This window comes from Asparagus officinalis, chromosome 8 (assembly GCF_001876935.1).
Source record: "Asparagus officinalis chromosome 8, Aspof.V1, whole genome shotgun sequence".
NCBI classification, from domain to species: Eukaryota; Viridiplantae; Streptophyta; class Magnoliopsida; order Asparagales; family Asparagaceae; genus Asparagus; species Asparagus officinalis.
In genome coordinates this window covers 81,092,365-81,112,277 of record NC_033801.1, presented here as the reverse complement: position 1 = coordinate 81,112,277, position 19,913 = coordinate 81,092,365, and the positions used below count along the sequence as shown (strand labels likewise).

The window sequence follows — 19,913 nt, the reverse complement described above, 5'->3', positions numbered from 1 at the left end:
GCCTAAATACAGTTATGAGATGCTTAGCTATATATCTTCAAGTTTCTATTCCGCCTGATAGTTCATGATTCCGTTGAGTTCTGAACTATTACTTTCAAAGTCCTCCAAAAATTGTATTCCAAACATTAGCACATTGAATTCCATTTCAATTTCATTGAGTGATTGAGCAGATTTAAAGTATATATATATAAATTCCAATGCATTTTCATTTTCATGTAAATAAATACTAGATTATATGCACTGGCTTTTCTTTGTCCATCTGTGTTAAATTGAAATCTTCCTGGTTATTATTTTTGGAATTCATATATATTTAAATCTCATTGTAACAACTTAATTCAACATGATAGTTAAAAAAGAATATGAACATGCTAATACTTACAACAAGCACATCCCTATCATTTTTTTCTGAAATGCTGAATCACCATCTCCAGGGTAAAACTACTGAACATGCACAACATGCACATTCCATTTTATTATGCTGAAATATTACATCCCCATCAGTCATATACTCTCATATGACAGTTTGCTAGGCATGCACACATGCACAAGCCCATATTAAGGAGGCAAAACATTTACCTGAATCCACATTATGCCTCTCCAAATTCTACCACCTAGAAATCTACAGCAATATAATACAGTCTTTTTGATATATACATACAAATAAGTATTTAGACTTATGAGAATAGTATCAACTTTAATTTCTTCAACAGATTGATCAGCACTTCTAATATTTTAATTGAACATCCTTACATTGCGTTAACACCATTTGTTGTATACTGTTGACGACTATATTCTTCTTCTTATTTTACATCCAGTAATAAGATTCAAACAATGTTGTAAATCATTGATTAAGAGTAACTAAAGACCACATGCTATCTAATCTAACAACTGACACTTGATACTGAACAATTTACATATATCAATAAAATGTGACTAACTGCTAACACTTGAAACTCAAATTGTAACATATTAATAACATGGGATTCAAACAATGTTGTTTAAACTTATATTGTAGGAATGAAATATGCTCTATCTATTTTGAGTTGACTCTTCTGGTCATTGAATAAATTTAATTCATTCACCAGTATATGTTACTTTTGTACATCAATATACTCATCAAAAGAGATATACAATGAAAAAAAGACTAACACCAATCAATAATACTATTTGAATTGTTTTTGTGAACTTGAAACCATGAATTGTCAGTATGAGAATTGCTCTTCTCATTTGGGTACAACTATTGGACAATTTTTCCATGCACATCCCTAATATTTTTACTGAAATGCTGAATCCCCATTAGTCTGAATCTCTCATTAGGAAGTTTGCTGGGCATGCATCAATGCACAGGCATCCTTATTCAGGAGTCACATCCGATACCGGCATCCACACTATGTATCTCCTTAAATCATCCAAATTGATTTTGAAAGTGATAGCATATTTTCTTTGTTATTTACATCCAAATAAGTATTTAAGCTAATGACCATACTAAACACTTTAATTTCTATATCTAATTGCTCATCACTTCTAATAGACTGCTTTAATATTCTTGCATTATATTCAAAACATATGTTGTATATTGACTACAATATCATTCTTATTATTTTACATCCAGAAATTATATTCATAAAATTTTGTAACTCGACAATTGATAGTAAATAAAGATATCAAGCTATCTAATCACGGAGCTGACACTTGATACTGAAATTTATCCCATATCACTAAAATTGGATTCAAACAAAGTTCTTTAAACTTTTCTTGGAAATTTAAACTTATATTGTAAATAAAGGTTAGAATATTAAAATATAACTAACACTTGAATATTACTGTAATTTTGAAGTGTACTTTAGAGAAAATGGGATAATATCATTTGATATAAACTAATTGCCTTTAATTTTATCTATTCTGCAGAGCAACATCGTGTTTTCAAACACTCATTAATATATCAGTGTCCGAGAGGAGATCATCATTGTAAGTATTAGCAAATTCATATTCTTTTTTACCTATCGTGTTGAATTAAGTTGTTACAATGAGCTTTAAAAACTGAAATACGTCTCTCTTTTCTATGTACATCTGTGTTGAATTTGAATATGCTTGGTTGATATTTGATTAATTTACATAGATGCTTGGATAATGATTATCCAATTGTGTTATAGTTTTAGCAGTTGTAACGCTAAGTAATCATAGTATCTATACATATTTAATATGCTTATCTATTTTACTGTAACTTATGTCCAAGTATATTTATGATGAGGGTTTTGATCTTATTATTGTCCATAAAGCTTTATTAGTAAGATGTTGCCTATTGATATGTGTATATGTTCTTATATATATATATATATATATATATATATATATATATATACATACATACACACATTCACGTGCACTTAGAACTCATTTTCAGGATAAAGGAGAGCAATGATGAGGACCCGATTACTAATTGTCCTGAAGTCATAAACGATGCAATGTTAGGTGTATGCAATACAAGACAATGTACATCTATCACTCAGTCATCTGCTGAGGATGTTAACCTTATTTGTAATACATCTGGAACTGGATATACACAACCATGTGGCATGATGCCTACACAAACATCTGATCCAGGTTCCTATGTTGTTGAAGCTAACTTGACACAAGAAGTTGAACATCGTTTTATAGGTTTGTGAAAAGAACTCATTTGGTGCGTCAATAAATTATGTGTGTGTTAATGTGTGTGTTTGTGTGTATACGGAGGGGGTGGATAGATATATACATTTATGACTATTATTTTTTTAACAGATAAACGCTCTAAAAGACAACGACAATGACAGAATGTGTATGAAAGTAATTCTCAAATGGTGAATAACAGGTATCAAAATACGATTATAGGCAATACTTCCTCAAATGTAGCCAGCAGTTGTTCATCGTCTCATACATCATACAAATCTAAACGTGTAAAATATATATTGCCAAATGAAGGTATGACTGCAATCATCGTATTATTAAATCACTATGTATTACTTATAATATATAGTAATGAGAGATATTTTGTCTGAAGGTATTTTTAATGACATTCTCAACGTCGGGCCTCCCAAATTCACTTGTCCTCATTGTAAGGCAATGCTTTAGTATGACGAAAGAGCTGAAAAGTCTAAAAAACCTAAGAATCCAACATTCTCACTATGTTGCCGTAAAGAGAAAGTTAAATTCCCGCTTATTCATCAACCGCCAGAATTCCTTAAACAACTCTTATCACCATCTAGAGGAGCACGATCTACAAAATTCAAACAAAATATAAGGATGTACAACTCTTTGTTTTCATTCACCTCGACTGGAGGAAGAGTTAATAATACTTATAATAATGGAGGGGGTCCTTATTATTATCGCTTGAATGATCAAAATCATCATAAGATAGGTTCCTTAAAACCTATACCGGGTGAAATTCTGAAATATTGTTAACTTTACATATATGATACTGATCACGAGCTATCTAACAGAATGGCAGCAATTAATGGTAGTGCTGAATTAGATGATGCTATTGTAAGCAATCTACTTACAATGTTAGATCATTGCAATGTGTTGGTTCAAAGTTTTCGTATGGTGAGAGACCAAGTCAAGGAAAATGAGTTACTGGCAGTACAATTGATCATTAAATAATCACGGAGCGGTGATGGAAGATTGTAGAATATGCCAACTGTGTCAGAGATATCAGGTTTAATTGTTGGAAACATTGATGAAACAATAGCAGTGTGATATATTGTTGTTTATGACCGCAAAATGGGGTTGTCTAGAATTAGTGATCTTCACCCAATTTTATGGCCATGCAATATCCTTTACTATTCTCGTATGGTGAAGATGCATGGATTTCGACTTGGCGTTCCATTGGAAGGAGAGTCTAATAATTCAAACATGAAGAGAAAAGATGTAACAATGATGGAATATGCTGCATTTAGGATCCAACAAAGGTGTGACGAAGGACATACATTGAATCTTTTAGGCAAACTATTACAGACTTATATTGTAGATATGTTTACATGTATTGAAGAAGATAGATTGCTTTGGGTCAGACTAAATCAAACAAAACTTAGAGCGGAGCTATATTGTGGCATTAAAGATGCAATATTCAGAGGTGATACAGATGGAGCACAAGTTGGGAAGAGAATTTTCTTACCTTCATCGTTTACTGACGGTAATCGATATATGACTCAAAATTATCAAGATGCAATTGCTTTGTGTCGTGTTTTAGGAAATCCGGATTTGTTCATCACAATTACTTCAAATCCAAAATGGCAAGAGATTAAATATGCATTGGACGAGATAGGGGGCAAAGACCAGATGAAAGACCAGATATAGTTGCAAGGGTTTTTAAAATAAAGCTTGATCTATTAATGGAAGACTTGCAAGCTGGTCAATATTTTGGGAATAGCATTGCTGGTATGTATATATAGCTTATACTCATAAATACAAATATAAAAATATGTAAAGATAAATAAAGTAGAAAATGAAACAATATAAAAGTGGATGAATGACAATCAAAAGCACAATATTTAAGAATAAACTGTGTCCAATTTTTAAACAAAACTCAGATTTATGAATCAATATAAGACTTTAGAAAAGCATCTAAGTGCAAAACAATTGATATAAATAACAAATTTGAAAACTGAATAAATATGATAACTAAATACAAAACAAATATACTAGATTACATAGTACATCAGTTAAAAATGCTAATTGATTTGTCAAAGGAAACTCCTATTGCTAAGTATAACTTATGATACATCAACTTTCTAATTTATAACTTTTGATACATTGACTTTCAAAATAAAAAAATCAATTAATTTTAACACCAAATTAGTGAGGTGAAAACAAATTCTCAAATCTGACTATAAGCAAATCCATCTGAAGTACAAAGAGAGTCAATTCATATTTGCAATGGAATATAGTACATTTTATTAAGAGAATCAAGATAAATTGATTAGTGAAATCCACTATCACTAAATCATATTATACAAGATGATGCACATAGAATGAAAAAATGGAAGCTAAAAATTATTTATGATCCAGATGTGCAACAATACGATTAATAACAAACAAAATAAACATTTACTATTAACTACATATGAAATACGAGAATAAACAAGTTGAGGAAGGTTATAAAGTATATCAGACTGTTATATAAGATATAACATACCAAACCTGATAAGTAAATGCATATTTTATTTAATAACTACATATTAATATAAATATACATATGTGTGTGTGTGTGTGTGTGTATATGAAGTTATATTTCCAGACATGACATTTGTCTTATTAGTGTTTGGCTTAATATATGCAGTCGTATATACTATTGAATTTCAGAAAAGGGGATTGCCACATGCACATATATTGCTATGGTTGGATCCTAATAGTAAATATCCAGATTCTGATGCTATTAATAAGATAATCAGCGCTGAGACTACCGATAGAGAAACAGATCCAGTAGGATATGCAGCAGTTGGACAATAAATGATGCACGGTCTATGTGGCATATTTAATACAAGCTCCCCATGTATGAGAAAGGGAAATTGCTCAAAACACTTTCCAAAGAAGTACGTCAATGAGACTGTAATTGATGAGTCAGGTTTTGCTGTATACCGACGAAGGAATGATAATAATAGATGGGTAGATAAAAATGGTACAAAGTTGGACAATGCTTATGTCGTACGTCGTACCTTATAATCGGAACCTTATTGTTAAATATCAATCCCACATTAATGTTGAATGGTGTAATCGAGGTAGGTCAATAAAATATCTCTTTAAGTATATAACTAAGGGACCTGATCATGCTTCCATATCTCTACGGTCACATAAATCAAGTTCAAGCGGTTCAAATAACCATGAAAAGACTGATGAGATACAATATTATTTGGATTGTCGATACATCTCAGCTCCAGAAGCAATTTGGAGAATCTACGGATTTGATATACATTACAGAATTCCTGCTGTGGAGAGGCTCCCATTTCACCTTCCTGATCAACAGCCAATGATTTTCAAAGACTCAGATGATCTTAATGAAATTATTGATAATATTAATGCAAAAAAATCAAAATTTATTAGGTGTATGGAAGCAAACAAGTTATATGATGAAAGTAAAACACTCACATGCTCAGAATTTCCTTCACATTTTGTTTGGTTAGCTGATGAGAAACGATGGAAAATCAGGGAAAAAGGTCGTAGTATTGGCAGAGTTGTTTATTCTCATCCAACTTCAGGTGAGAGATTTTATCTCAGGTTGCTTCTTAATGTTGTAAAAGGACCTACATCCTTTGATGACATTAAAACTAAAGATGGAATAGTTTATCCAACATTCAAAGAAGCATGTCAAGCTTGGCGATTATTAAATGATGATCAAGAACGGCAATATGTTTTGGATGAGGCTTCTTATGTTGCTTCTGGAAAACAATTTAGGCAATTGTTTGCTAAATTATTAATGTTTTGTGAAGTTATGAATCCACAAATACTATGGGAAAAGAACTGGAAGTATATGGCTAAAGGTATATTGGAAGATCAGAGAAATCTTCTTGACATGCCTACCTTAACAATGTCAGAACAGGAACTTCAAAGTTATACTTTAGCTGAAATTCAGTATTCATTGCTTGAAAATGGAAGAAGCTTAAAATTTTTCAAAGGGATGCCTTTACCAGATCTACAAATAATGCAGCAATGCAAGCACTAGATTATTAGTGAAGAATTAAATTTTAACAGGGATGAGTTAAGATGTGAAAATGAGAAGTTTGTTCAAGGAATGAACACTGATCAAAAAGTTATATATGACACTATACTTGGGTCTGTATAAAAGAACATGGAGGATTATTTTTCATATATGGGCATGGAGGAATTGGAAAAACTTATCTTTGGAAATCAATTATTTCTAAATTACGATCAGAAGGAAAAATTGTATTGCCAGTTGCTTCATTAGGAATAGCATCAATATTACTTCCTAAAGGCAGGACAGCACATTCTAGATTTAATATTCCCATCATTCTGAAAAATAATTCGACTTGTGGAATCAAAATAGGTAGTCCTGAAGCTGAATTAATCAAGATGACAAGTCTTATAATCTGGGATGAGGCTCCAATGGTCCACAAACATGCTTTTGAAGCTGTCGATAGAACATTCAAAGATATATTAGGAGCAGAATGTTCTGAAAATGTAAACAAACCTTTCGGTGGAAAGACATTTGTGCTTGGGGGCGACTTCAGACAAATACTTCTAGTTATTCCAAAAGGATCTAAACATGATATCTTACATGCTTCTATTAGTTGTTCATATTTATGGAGGGACTGTAAAGTTTTAACACTTACTAAGAATATGAGATTGCAAACACAAGTTAGTGAAAGTAATACAATGTCTAACTCTGACTTTAGTAAGTGGGTACTTGATATTGGAAATGGAGATAACATGTGTAAGAAAAATGCATTTCATGATCAGGATTTGTTAGTTGAGATACCAGATAATTTTATAATCCATGCGAATGGTAATCCGATTGATGAGGTTATATCGTCTACATATCCTAGATTGATGCAGAATTACTCAAATGAAGAGTATTTAGAGGAAAGAGTTATACTAATAGCAAGGAATGAAGTTGTTGACATAATTAACAATGAAATTCTAGACATCGTTCCAGGGGAGTATGTTACATATCTAAGTTCTGATTCTATTTGTCCCACCTCGCCAAATCTTGCAAGCAATGAAATATTATATCCAACTAAATTTCTAAATTCACAGAAATTCCCTGGGATGCCAAATCATGAAATTAAACTTAAAGTTGGTACTCCTATCATGCTTTTGCGTAATCTTAGCCCGGCAGATGGTATTTGCAATGGTACGAGATTAGTTATCACACAACTTCTTAAATGGATAATAGAAGCTAGAATAATTAGTGGAAGTAATATTGGGACAAAGCATTTTATATCCAGGACAGATATGACCAATACTGATTCAAAGTGGTAATTTCATATGAAAAGAAGATAATTACCGATGAGAACATGTTTTGCAATGACCATTAATAAAAGTCAAGAGCAAACTTTAAAGCATGTTGGGTTGTATCTTCCAAAACCATGTTTTACACATGGCCAATTATATGTAGCAATTTCTCGAGTTACTTCACCACAGGGACTTAAAATCCTCATTGAAAATGAAGATGGAATAGATAATAATGTAATAGAGAATGTTGTGTACAAAGAAGTTTTTAACAATCTAACTGCAAGTATTATCTCAACACTATGTTGCACAACTTTATTATTGTCAACCATGAAACTATTAATTTTTTCCACCGACATAGGCATACTTTTTTGATGAATTTAACGTATGAATTTTATACATCTGTGAATGTATTATATATTATAGCTTCTATCTTTTTACTTATATTTTTTTAACTTTTCATCTTGCAGTTGATCATCATTGACAATGTCAATAAATAGCTATACAGCTATAAAAGATTTGGACCTTACTACTAAAGATCAAGTAATCAAGGTGAGGGTTACCAGGTTGTGGGAGAACATCAATCCAATATCTAAACAAGTATATGGATTACAACTAATATTGTTAGATGAAAATGTAAGTTGCATATTCTTAACTTTATTTGACTTCTACAATTAAAGTCAGATACATATAACATGTGATTATCTATTTTATATTTATAAATCAATTTATAATTACTAATCTGCTTTATTTATTCTTATCAGGATAATAATATTCAAGGGAACATAAAAGCAACTGAGATATCTAGGTTCAAACCAATGATAGAAGAAGGGAGGATTCATATTCATTCTAAGTTCAAAGTGATAACTGCGTATGGTGATTATCGAGCAACTCAAAACAATTACTTTATATGCTTCTTTAGACAGACTGAAATTAAGGTTCTCCAAGATGATGATGAGCAAATCCCGAGACAAAAATTCCAATTCTAAGATTATAATGAACTTGGACAATTTCTAGGAAGACGTACATATCTTTATGGTAAGGTCGTGCAAACTTTTAATAATTATGTTTTTATTTGATAAGTTTGATAAACTTGATATTATATGTATTAATAATATACATATTTCATAGATGTTGTAGGAATTGTGAAAGATATATACCCATTGGAAGATTCTACTACTGGAGGGAAAAGACAAACTAGAAGATCGCTAAAAATAATTAATGACTTGTAGTAAGCGTTTTATACATTTAAAATTATAATGGATTCTAATATCATTTTATATCATGGCTGATTTTATACTTTTCTTAAAGGGGCAAGGAATGTACAGTGACATTATGGAACAAAATTGCATTAGATTTAGAAGATCAAGCTCAATAGTATGACCCAAATAATATGGTTATGATAATCACTGGAATATTTGTAACAAATTTTCAAGGTAATGAGCACGAACCATTGCTATCCAGTCAAATTCAAATTGATATCAGCTTGGTTAATTTTTTTTTCAATGAAAAGATATTTTATTCATCACCAAAATTTGAAAATTGAGTACATCAACTGTCCACGAATGAAACCTGGAAACTAAATATCCAAACACATCGTTTGGAAACAACATATCATATTATATATTTTACAGCTTCTCCTTCATATGGTCAGGGATATCATCATTCTAAATCTTGGAGAAAATTGATATCTTCACAGCAAACAAATGATCATGCCCCCTATTTTTGAGCTAAAAAATTCTCCAGTTCCTTTCTTGCCATATCAAATAGACCGTAACTGACAATTACATTCTCTTCAAATTTTTCATATCTCTTCCCCTTTAGGTTGTTGCAATAAAAATTGATGATAGGATTCCAATAACTTTATTCCATGATTGGACAGAATACTGACATTCGATATTCTTCAATTCCGACAGGTTTCCTCTATGTGATTTGAGCATACGACACAAGTATTTGTGACATTCGATATTCTTCAATTCCGACAGGTTTCCTCTATGTGATTTGAGCATACGACACAAGTATTTGTGTCCAACATTCTCATTTTGTGTAGTCTATCTTGAGTCAATATTCAGGAATGAATGACCAACCATAAGATGATCGAATGCTTTGGATAATGAAAGCCTCTACAAATAATTCTAGACCAAGGGTTTGACTGGTTGATTGACTTAAAGCTTAGTAGACAAATGATATTTTAAAGTTTGGTTAATGTTTGTAGATCAGATTATGCATCTCTATAGTTGTTTATCATATAACATTATTTCTTTTCGTGTATTTAGCAGGAAATAATACAATTTCTTCTAGCAGCGCATAGAGAGTATATATCAACATTGATGATCCAAAGGTGAAGGATTTATCTCAGAGGTATGTGGTGTAGTTAAGAGATTATACTCTAAACATAAAATGTAATATTGTATAATTGCATTATGATTGTATGTATGAATAATTGTCATTAATATATTATTGCTCATATGGATTTCTAAAGTGAATTTATCATCATCTAGAAATCTCAATGACAGTGAGGAATTACTGCAAATAACTCCTACCCCAGTCAACTACTCAGCAGATCAACCACAACTTATAAAAGCAGCAAATGGCACATTAAATGATTTAATTTTCTTCAATGACACTGGGACTTCGAATGTAAATTTGCATTATATAATAAGATACTTTCTATGTGTATGTATCATCACTGATTTACATTACTTTTTTGAGATATTATTTTCCCATAATTACATGAATATTATTTCATTTGCGAAGTTATTATCATTGGTATTATTGAGCATATGAAATGGAGATACAGTGGTTGCCCTGATTGTTCAAAAAAAATCCTTAATAGCTGGTAATTGATTCTGGTGTGAGAAATGTAACAAACAAGTCATGACACAAATCTGGTAATATTATGATATCATATTGACTCACATATAAAGTTATATAATAGTTAAATAATCATGAAATGTAATGAGTATTTGTATTATTTGCAGTTATAAGATAACACTAGAGGTCGAAGATTATTCAGTCGTTTCCACGATAACATTATTCAACAAAGAAGCTGAGAAATTGTTTAAGGTTTCTGCTGATGAAATGTCTAAGAATTTGGTGAAGGTAATTACATAAACCTCTATATTATTTTTATCATCTAATTTTGTTTGAAGTCTATTAGTTTCTGTTTGTATTATTTCCTTTCATGGCCTACTAATGTTCAGTTCAACAGATTAAAGGAAAGGAATTTTCCCATCATTGATTAAGGGGATTGTGGGTAAGAAAATTAAAGTTCAGATTAAGCTTACTAAATACAATTACATTGAGGGTAATGAAGGATTCACAGTTATGAAACTGATAGAGGACTTACACGACAGAAATAAAGAAAGCTACGTCGAAAATACACCACAGGTTTAAATTCTTAAATCATAGAATGTTAGACAATTCATTTATCATATTAATTCTAATTGTTTAAATATTATTTCTAATTAGGATGTGTTCGCCCAGCAAAATTCTGACGTTATTAGCCTTACTGAAGAAGGACCACCAACAACTCCATTGACTGCTCCTATTTCAAAATCTGTTTTGAAAAATACTACTAACGTAATGATAAAACCAAAGATTGAGAAGGCAGTCAACAACAATTTGGTTGTAAATAACAGCATTGAAGTGGAAGAAAAGACTGGTAGTATTGAGCAGCTCAAATTGCCAATGCAAGAAGGTAAAATATATGACTTCCTATTTGAAATTATGAGAATTATTTTACATAAGTTACTAATATATTCTAATTTAATAATTCAATTTTAATATTCTTAATGTAGCAAATAAGAAAATGAGAACCAATCGAAGCGGTGGAAAAGAGAACTAACTGCTGGAAGACTTCACAACAACTTCTGAAGAGTTTTCAACCAAAGTTTAGTGTGAATATTTGTGTTGCTTATGTTTAATCATATTATGTAGTTTTAATTATGCAAAAGTTTAAGATGTATCTTGAAACTTAATTTCGATACTTTTGTTAAATGTAATGTAATAGATTTGATCTATTTTATATGTATATGGAATAGGTAAGATAGTCAAAATTCAGGCCAGCCATGCATCAACGGATGTAACAGTTTTACTAAAGGAATTGGACAGGTTGCTCATTTAAAGACACATTTTATTATTGCCTTAACTTCCTCATATTTAAATTGTAGTTGCAGCATAGCGTGGATGCAGGTAGATAGTTCAAGACACAAGCACAGACTGTATATTGTGCTGAACAATTACCCACAACTGTCTACTGTGCTCGAAACTTCCACAATCAAGTTGGCCATGTTGGTCATCATCAGACACGTTGCTACACTTTACCACAGTTCTTGGCCACATCGCTCAAATTCTCCACAAAAATATTTCAGTTGATCTGCTTCCACAATTTTTCAGTTTATACATTGCTTTCTTATTCAGCCTAAAGATAGTTGAAGAAAGTTTTACAACAAGTCATTATGAAGTTCAAACACTTGCTTCTTCATCAATTTCCTCAACCGCATTATAGTTCAAGAAAATTCTTATTCAGGTTAGTATCAATTTCAGCTTCCGCAGTTCAACTTTCTTGATTCTCTATGTTTTCTTTTGCTATTGCTGGTATTTTCTTCATCCTTCTTGATTCTATGTGTTTTATTTTATTTGGTTGTTTTATTTGAATTTTCTTCATCCTGCTTGCAGTTACAATTAGGGATTTTTGATATGTATGGTGATTAGTGAATAACTGGAAGAAAAAGTGGAACTGGGTTCTTTCATAATTGCAGCAGTCAAAATTTGATCTATTGTGCTGAGCAATTCCCCACAACCGTCTACTGTGCTCGAAACTTCCACAATCAAGTTGGCCATGTTGCTCATCATCAGACACGTTACTACACTTTGCCACTCTTCTTGGCCACATCGCTCAACTTCACCACAAGAAGATTTCAGTTGATCTGCTTCCACAATTTTCAAGTTTATACATTGCTTTCCTTTTAAGCCTAAAGATAGTTAAAGAAAATTTTACAACAAGTCGGTACAGAGTTCAAACACTTGCTTCTTCATCAATTTCCTCAACCGCACTATAGTTCAAGAAAATTCTTATTCAGGTTAGTATTAATTTCAGCTTCTGCAGTTCAACTTTCTTAATTCTGTGTTTTCTTTTGCTATTGCTGGTATTTTCTTCATCCTTCTTGATTCTATGTGTTTTATTTCATTTTGTTTTTTTATTTGAATTTTCTTCATCCTGCTTGCAGTTACCATCAGGGATTTTTGAGATGTATGGTGATTGGTGAATGTTAAGGATGAAAGAATGGAACTGGGTTCTTTCATAATTGCAGCAGTCAAAATTTTATCTATTATGCTAAGCAATTCCCCACAACCGTCTACTATGCTCGAAACTTCCACAATCAAGTTGCCCATGTTGCTCATCATCAGACACGTTGCTACACTTTTCCACTCTTCTTAGCCACATCGCTCAACTTCCCCACAAGAAGATTTCAGTTGATCTGCTTCCACAAATTTCCAATTTATATATTGCTTTCCTATTCAGCCTAAAAATAGTTGAAGAAAATTTTACAACAAGTCAGTACGAAGTTCAAACACTTGCTTCTTCATCAATTTCCTCAACAACATTATAGTTCAAGATAATTCTTATTTAGGTTAGTATTAATTTCAGCTTCCACAGTTCAACTTTCTTGATTATATGTGTTTTCTTTTGCTATTGCTGGTATTTTCTTCATCCTTCTTGATTCTATGTGTTTTATTTTATTTGGTTGTTTTATTTGAATTTTCTTCATCCTGCTTGCAGTTACCATCAGGGATTTTTGAGATGTATGGTGATTGGTGAATGTTAATGATGAAAGAGTGGAACTGGGTTCTTTCGTAAGTGAAACAGTCAAAATTTGATCTATTGTTTTGTTTTTTTTTACATCCAAATTTCTGTTTTTAATCCTGCAGTTCAACTTGCTGGTGCAAGTTTACTATACACTGAATTATATTCAAGTTGTGATGTTTGCAAAATTTATTTAATTGATTGATTATATGTTAGCACAAACTCAAGATGTCATCTATGTATAATGGTGAAACATTTAAGATTGTTAAAATAACTCTTTGGTGTTTAGCATACTAAATCCTAAGTATTTTATTTTGTTGCTGCTGGGATTGGCTTAAAATTGAATTTTCTTCATCCTGCTTTAAGTAAACAGCATGGATTTTTTGTTGCTGCTGGGATTGGCTTAAAATTGAATTTTCTTCATCCTGCTTTAAGTAAACAGCATGGATTTTTTTATATGTATGGTGATTGGTGAAGGTTAAGGATGAAGTTCGATCGGAGAAGTTAAATGTACAGTTGTGAGCATATATCACAGAATATATCATTGGTTATATATGGACTTCAAGTATGTTTAAGATTGCACACACAAATAATTGGTAAAGATGTCGTGCTTAGCACGGGATGAATACTAGTCGTTAATTAAATGAAGGAGAAAGAAAACAAATTTCCTTTTAAAATTAGGGCTATAAGAAAGTTTAAAGCAGGACACTGTGAATCTAGAGAGTATTATGGTTGCCCTTACAATTAGTAGAGAATAGATTCTATCGGAACGTGTTGCACATTGCAGAGCCATTGTGACGCTAAGTAAGAGGTAGTTTCATTATATAATACACAATGAATGAGATTTTTTTTTCTTTTTGAGAAAAAGGATGGAACACTCCAAAGGTATTCCAGCCAACTAAATTAAAATATAATTGGTTGTTACAAAAAATAGTTCATACTCCCAACCAAGAGTATGTACTAAAGTTCAAAAGAAACTACTACAAACAGTAGCATATATCCCCCTGTATAAACTTGGGAATAAACTCTAACAATGAATGAGATATTAAAATATCAAATCATACTGAAAGCTATTGAGAAAAATCCTGAAAAAGAAAGAAAGATTTTCCAAACGTGTTTTTGAACAATGGAATGGGAATGTCTTTATAATCTATTGTTACATGGATAAGAATAGATTTTATGTATAAAAGAAGTAGGATGTTTTGTATTTACGGAAAAATGCCTAAAAAACAAATAAATAGCAAATATATGTCTCGGTAAAGAAAGCCCATTTTATTCTATTAAGCTTTTATTTTGTTTTGTTTTAGTTTCTTTGTTTTATATCAAGTGCTTTTAATTATTACTAATTTAAAAATAAAATAAGAATAGTTTAGTTGTAATTTGCCTATGAATAGTAATTTATTTAATAAAAAATTCTTAGGAGGTAGGATTTATACTCAAAAGAAGTATCTAATGTTTTCATTTGGTAATAAGACCTAACCACAAAGTCCTATTTGCTTAAATATAAGGAGAAATTTTTAAAATAGACCCATTTTCATATTTATTTACAAAAATAGACTCACTTTAATTTTATTTACAATAGACCCAGTTTCAACCACATTAGTATTGTTGGGTGAAACTGGGTTGATTAAAAAAAAGTTTACACATTAGACGGGGTTGTCACCCCTACATAATAAGCATATCAAAGGTCAAAACAACCGTGGTTGCCAACTACAGATATTTAGAACTTGGTTTAAAAATAGTCGTGGTTGCCAACTGATGCTATTTTGAACTTAGTTATCTTCACTAATTAGTAAACTGTATTTTTTTTAAATAAATACACATCCAGCATGATGCTGACGTGGCTAAAATTGACTCTATTTTTATAAATAAAACTAGTTTCAGACCCGTGCGATGCATGGATAAGCCCAATATAGGGCTTGTAGAAATAATTTCAAAATAGATTAATGCCGGACATACCTACGATTTTATGCTACCAAAAAATTTTAATTAATCATCATTTAGTTGCAAGTCTCATACTTAATTACAAATAAATTAGCAAGAGATTCATATCATAGTCACAATACCAATTTAGTGAGAACAAAGCTAATAGAATTAACACTTAAGAAAAGATAATTCTCTATTAAAAAATCATATGATCATCCCTCTCTCTATATCCGCTATCACTGTTGAATGCACGCTCTCATTGTAGATAAGATAAAATGTTTTAATATTTAACTCTCATTGTAGATAAGATACAATATTTTCATATTTAAAAAAATTTAAAATTAACGATTTTTTTCTTATCACTTACTTTTGCCCATGCCTAATCTCTAATCATTAAAAAAATATGTCTCATGCATAACTAACATATGGAGCAAATGAAAAATTATAAATAATCAGATGGAACATAATAGGACATTACAGACTACATCCTTAAATAAGAAAATTACACTATCATATAATAGGTGCTTGACAAAAATAAGAGATAATACAATACCTAAATCAAATAAAGTCAGTATAAGAAAATTGTACATGGTTGTAATTTAAGAACATTATCAAACCATAAGAATACGACATAAGAAGTATACAATTAGTTAAATAAAATGCAAATTCACAAAATCTATGTAAACATAAGAAGGAACAAAAATATTGAAAGTGAAATGCATTGCTATTGGAGAAAAATACAAAACATAATATATGAGAAATACATTCTAGTAAGATTATATTGAGTTCATCACTTATCAATACCAATAATAAAAATAAACAAAGAAAAAAACAGATTTGAAATAGAAAAATATAATTATATAGGAAGAAAAGAAAAAATACACTTCTATAGATGGAAAAATCTTTAACTCTGTCTTTGCTTTTTGTATTCATTTTCTTCCTTTTGTTGATGAAAGAGTGAGCAATCTACCAACCTGTAGAAAAAAGCCATAACAGTCCAAAACAGCAGTAGAAAAAAATGACAACCTAAGAGAGCTACTTTCATGGAAGAAATGAAATATGTCAAATTAGCATCAACTATGTCAAATTAGAGCGCATATGCATCAACTATGTCAAATTTCAGCCAAAAGCAACATGTTTGGTTGCATTTACTGTCATGTTTCAGTCATTTAATTTTTACAAACATTTAATGTACAACCTTGCATTTTTTCACCCAGCAGATTTAAGTCTTGTGCATTAGAGCGTTCAAACCAACAACAATGTTCAAAACTCCAAATCTTTATCTTGCAAACAACAATAAAAACACAAACTCAAATCATCATTTATTGATATTGATAATTAAGTAAACAAATAACTAAAAAAATACCTTATAAAACGATAAAGAAAGAAAATACAAAATCATCTAATAAATTATCAGCCCTTACTATCAATTGCTCTCTCAATTTTTACACAACTCCATTTGTTTGACTTCAAGTGAATAAGCTAAAATATGCTTTTATATGTGAGCAAAATAAGGAATATAAGATCTCCAATGAAGATGCAAAAATGAAAGATGAAGCAGACTTTGAATGTCTACCTACACTAATAAATTTGGAAGTACTAGGTCTTGCTACTATAAATTACAGGAAAAATTCTTACGGGATCCTGTGGTTTCATAACTAAGCTCTATTAGACTCACAAAGTTTGTTCAATGAAGCAATATTTAAATTATTTATAACAACACTATTAGAATGAGAAAACTAAAAGCCATTTTGTAACAGCAACTGAACAATACTATGACTGAAACAAAAGGAAATAGGTAACTTTTAGTTAGACTGATACATCAAATCAAACTCAGAATCATGTCCAACAATCCACCTCCTTTCCCAAGTCCAACACCAGATACTTCTCAAGGAACTACCACTAAATGTTGCATAACCATCACCGTGTTCCTACAAAGTTGCATGTTATCAATTTCATCAAATCTATACTTCGGAACATCCCCATACGATAGAGAACTCTCAGTAAGATACATGAATTGAAAAATAAAATTTGAGTTTGTCAAACATGCACACAAGCATGCACCAATACATACACATATATTTTAGGACACACTCAAATAGAACTAACAAATATATCTAAAACTTAAAATCACATCAAAATAATTTCATGCTATGAATTAGCCAAATAACAACTATTGAATTTTATGTTCTCAAGCATGTAGAGTGTCCTATAACCTTACTATTCGAAACATTGATTCAAAAATTTGAGGAAGATTCTTAATATATACTAAATGATATCTAGATATACATGGCAGAAATTAGTTTGAGTTAATGTACATTAATTTCTTGAATATATGTAGTCTTAAGCTTATGCTTTAATTATATTCAAACTTAGAAAGAAGTAAAGAGTTAGAAGCATGCCCCAGGAAGTTGATCATGTGTATCTTAATTCAAAGTGAGAAAATAAAAGAAAAATGAAAGGCACAAGAAAATTATAGGATGACCCTAGTAATAAAAAGGAATGTGAAAAGATATAAATAAATTTTTTACTTGATACAATGTTGCAATCAAAATCTCGACAACCTTAAAAAAGTATATGTAAATAAAAGTGATATTTCATTCAGAAACAAAAACTTATATTATTTTATATGTAATTTTATATCTAATGATATATCCTCCGTCATTGAAAAATTCTCAAATGTTCACTACAATTAAATGTCTAAGGAAAAATCTCTAGAAATTTCCCAGTTAATTTTAAATAATCTGCAAAACATATGTCTTGAAGAAGTCAAAATGAAAAGGAGGGGATGAATACAATGATAGGAAAACCCAAATCAGAAACTAAATTTTAATAAATCATCATGGAAATATGCTTAAATCAAGAGTGTATATGTATGACTAATTCTGAAAACACGTCACCATGAAAATAAGCATGAATCAGCAATGTATAGATGCCTAAATCAAGCATTGGAAGAGTTCATATTGTGTGACAACATTGCAATATACTCTGGTTTTTATTCCCACTTATCCCAAACATTTCATAAATTTATTACAAACTGCAAGTATTATGAAATTAGGATACAAATAGTGTAAGAAAGAAACTCACTCACTCATAGTAAGGTAGAATTTCACATCAAATGTAACTACACTTTTTTTCCCATCAACACATTTAAACTTGTCAACAAAGAAGCAAAAAAAATTATTAATAATATAATTAGAAAAGCTAGCTTACTGTCCACGTTGAAGGAATTCATACATTTTTTGGATTATGTTAATCTGCTGCGTTAGAAAAAGATGGACAAAATCTAATTACTTTAATTGTGTATTGTGTAATATCAAGTGATTAATTCTAAAGTTTCCTGTGCGCAATGCCAATTTATTTTTGAATTATGTGACCAAAAATAAGAAAAGCATAAATAATAAAATCCATAAATTTATAAATAAAAAAAACATTACTGGACAAAAAATTTTTTTGGAAAATAACCTAAAGTTCAAATGTCTAAGAAAATCCAAATCACAAAAGTAAGAACTTTAAAACTACTAAAATAAGTAAATATATCTAGGAAATTATATCCTTAGATACACTGACTGCATCATCACTGATTGCATCCTGTACCGTGACATTCCTCAATCCTGCTTAAACCTGAATCACAAACGGTAAGCTCAAATCCTAGAAATTCCCACAAAATATTAAGAATTTCATGAAGAATAACACAACGTATTCCTAGTCATACATAATTATTAAGCAAAACCCCAATGTTGAAAAGCTCATATTTAAATCCACAACGGAAAAATAATCCAAATTAGCAAAAATAAAAATAAAAAATTGAACCTTTAAACTTCTGCTACCATTACCTTGAAGTGGGTCTCTTACCTAAAACCAAACTTCAAGAAAAAAACTAGAGCAGGATTGGCCGGTGGTATGGAGAAGCCAGAGGGTGCCGCTGCTGTCGATGCTCCTACCTACACTGCAACTGAGGACCGTGATTGAGGTTCTCTCCAGCCTCCAGATATCGAGCACTTGTGGTAGGGCTCTAGGTTGAGAGAATTTGGAGAAGTCGAGGGGATCAAAGTAAAACTAGGCTAATTTATAAGAAGTTAACTTCAAGTAGAGTAATTAAGAATTTTTTAAAAATATATTTTTTACTAAATAATTAGTAAAATCGACCATTTTGCTAATTATTTAACAAAATTGACCTATTTTTTACCAACAAGCAAAAAAGATCAATTTTAAAAAAAAATACTTTGCTCAAAAC

General features: G+C 30.8%; 1 protein-coding gene across 1 annotated transcript; it reads left to right on the top strand.

Moving 5' to 3' along the window:
* Nucleotides 7,063-19,648, top strand: LOC109821431. Its single transcript, XM_020387617.1, has 6 exons — nucleotides 7,063-7,967; nucleotides 10,923-11,043; nucleotides 11,413-11,641; nucleotides 11,985-12,054; nucleotides 12,114-12,135; nucleotides 19,520-19,648. Exons 1-6 carry the CDS (start codon nucleotides 7,063-7,065, stop codon nucleotides 19,646-19,648), a joined length of 1,476 nt encoding a protein of 491 aa, XP_020243206.1.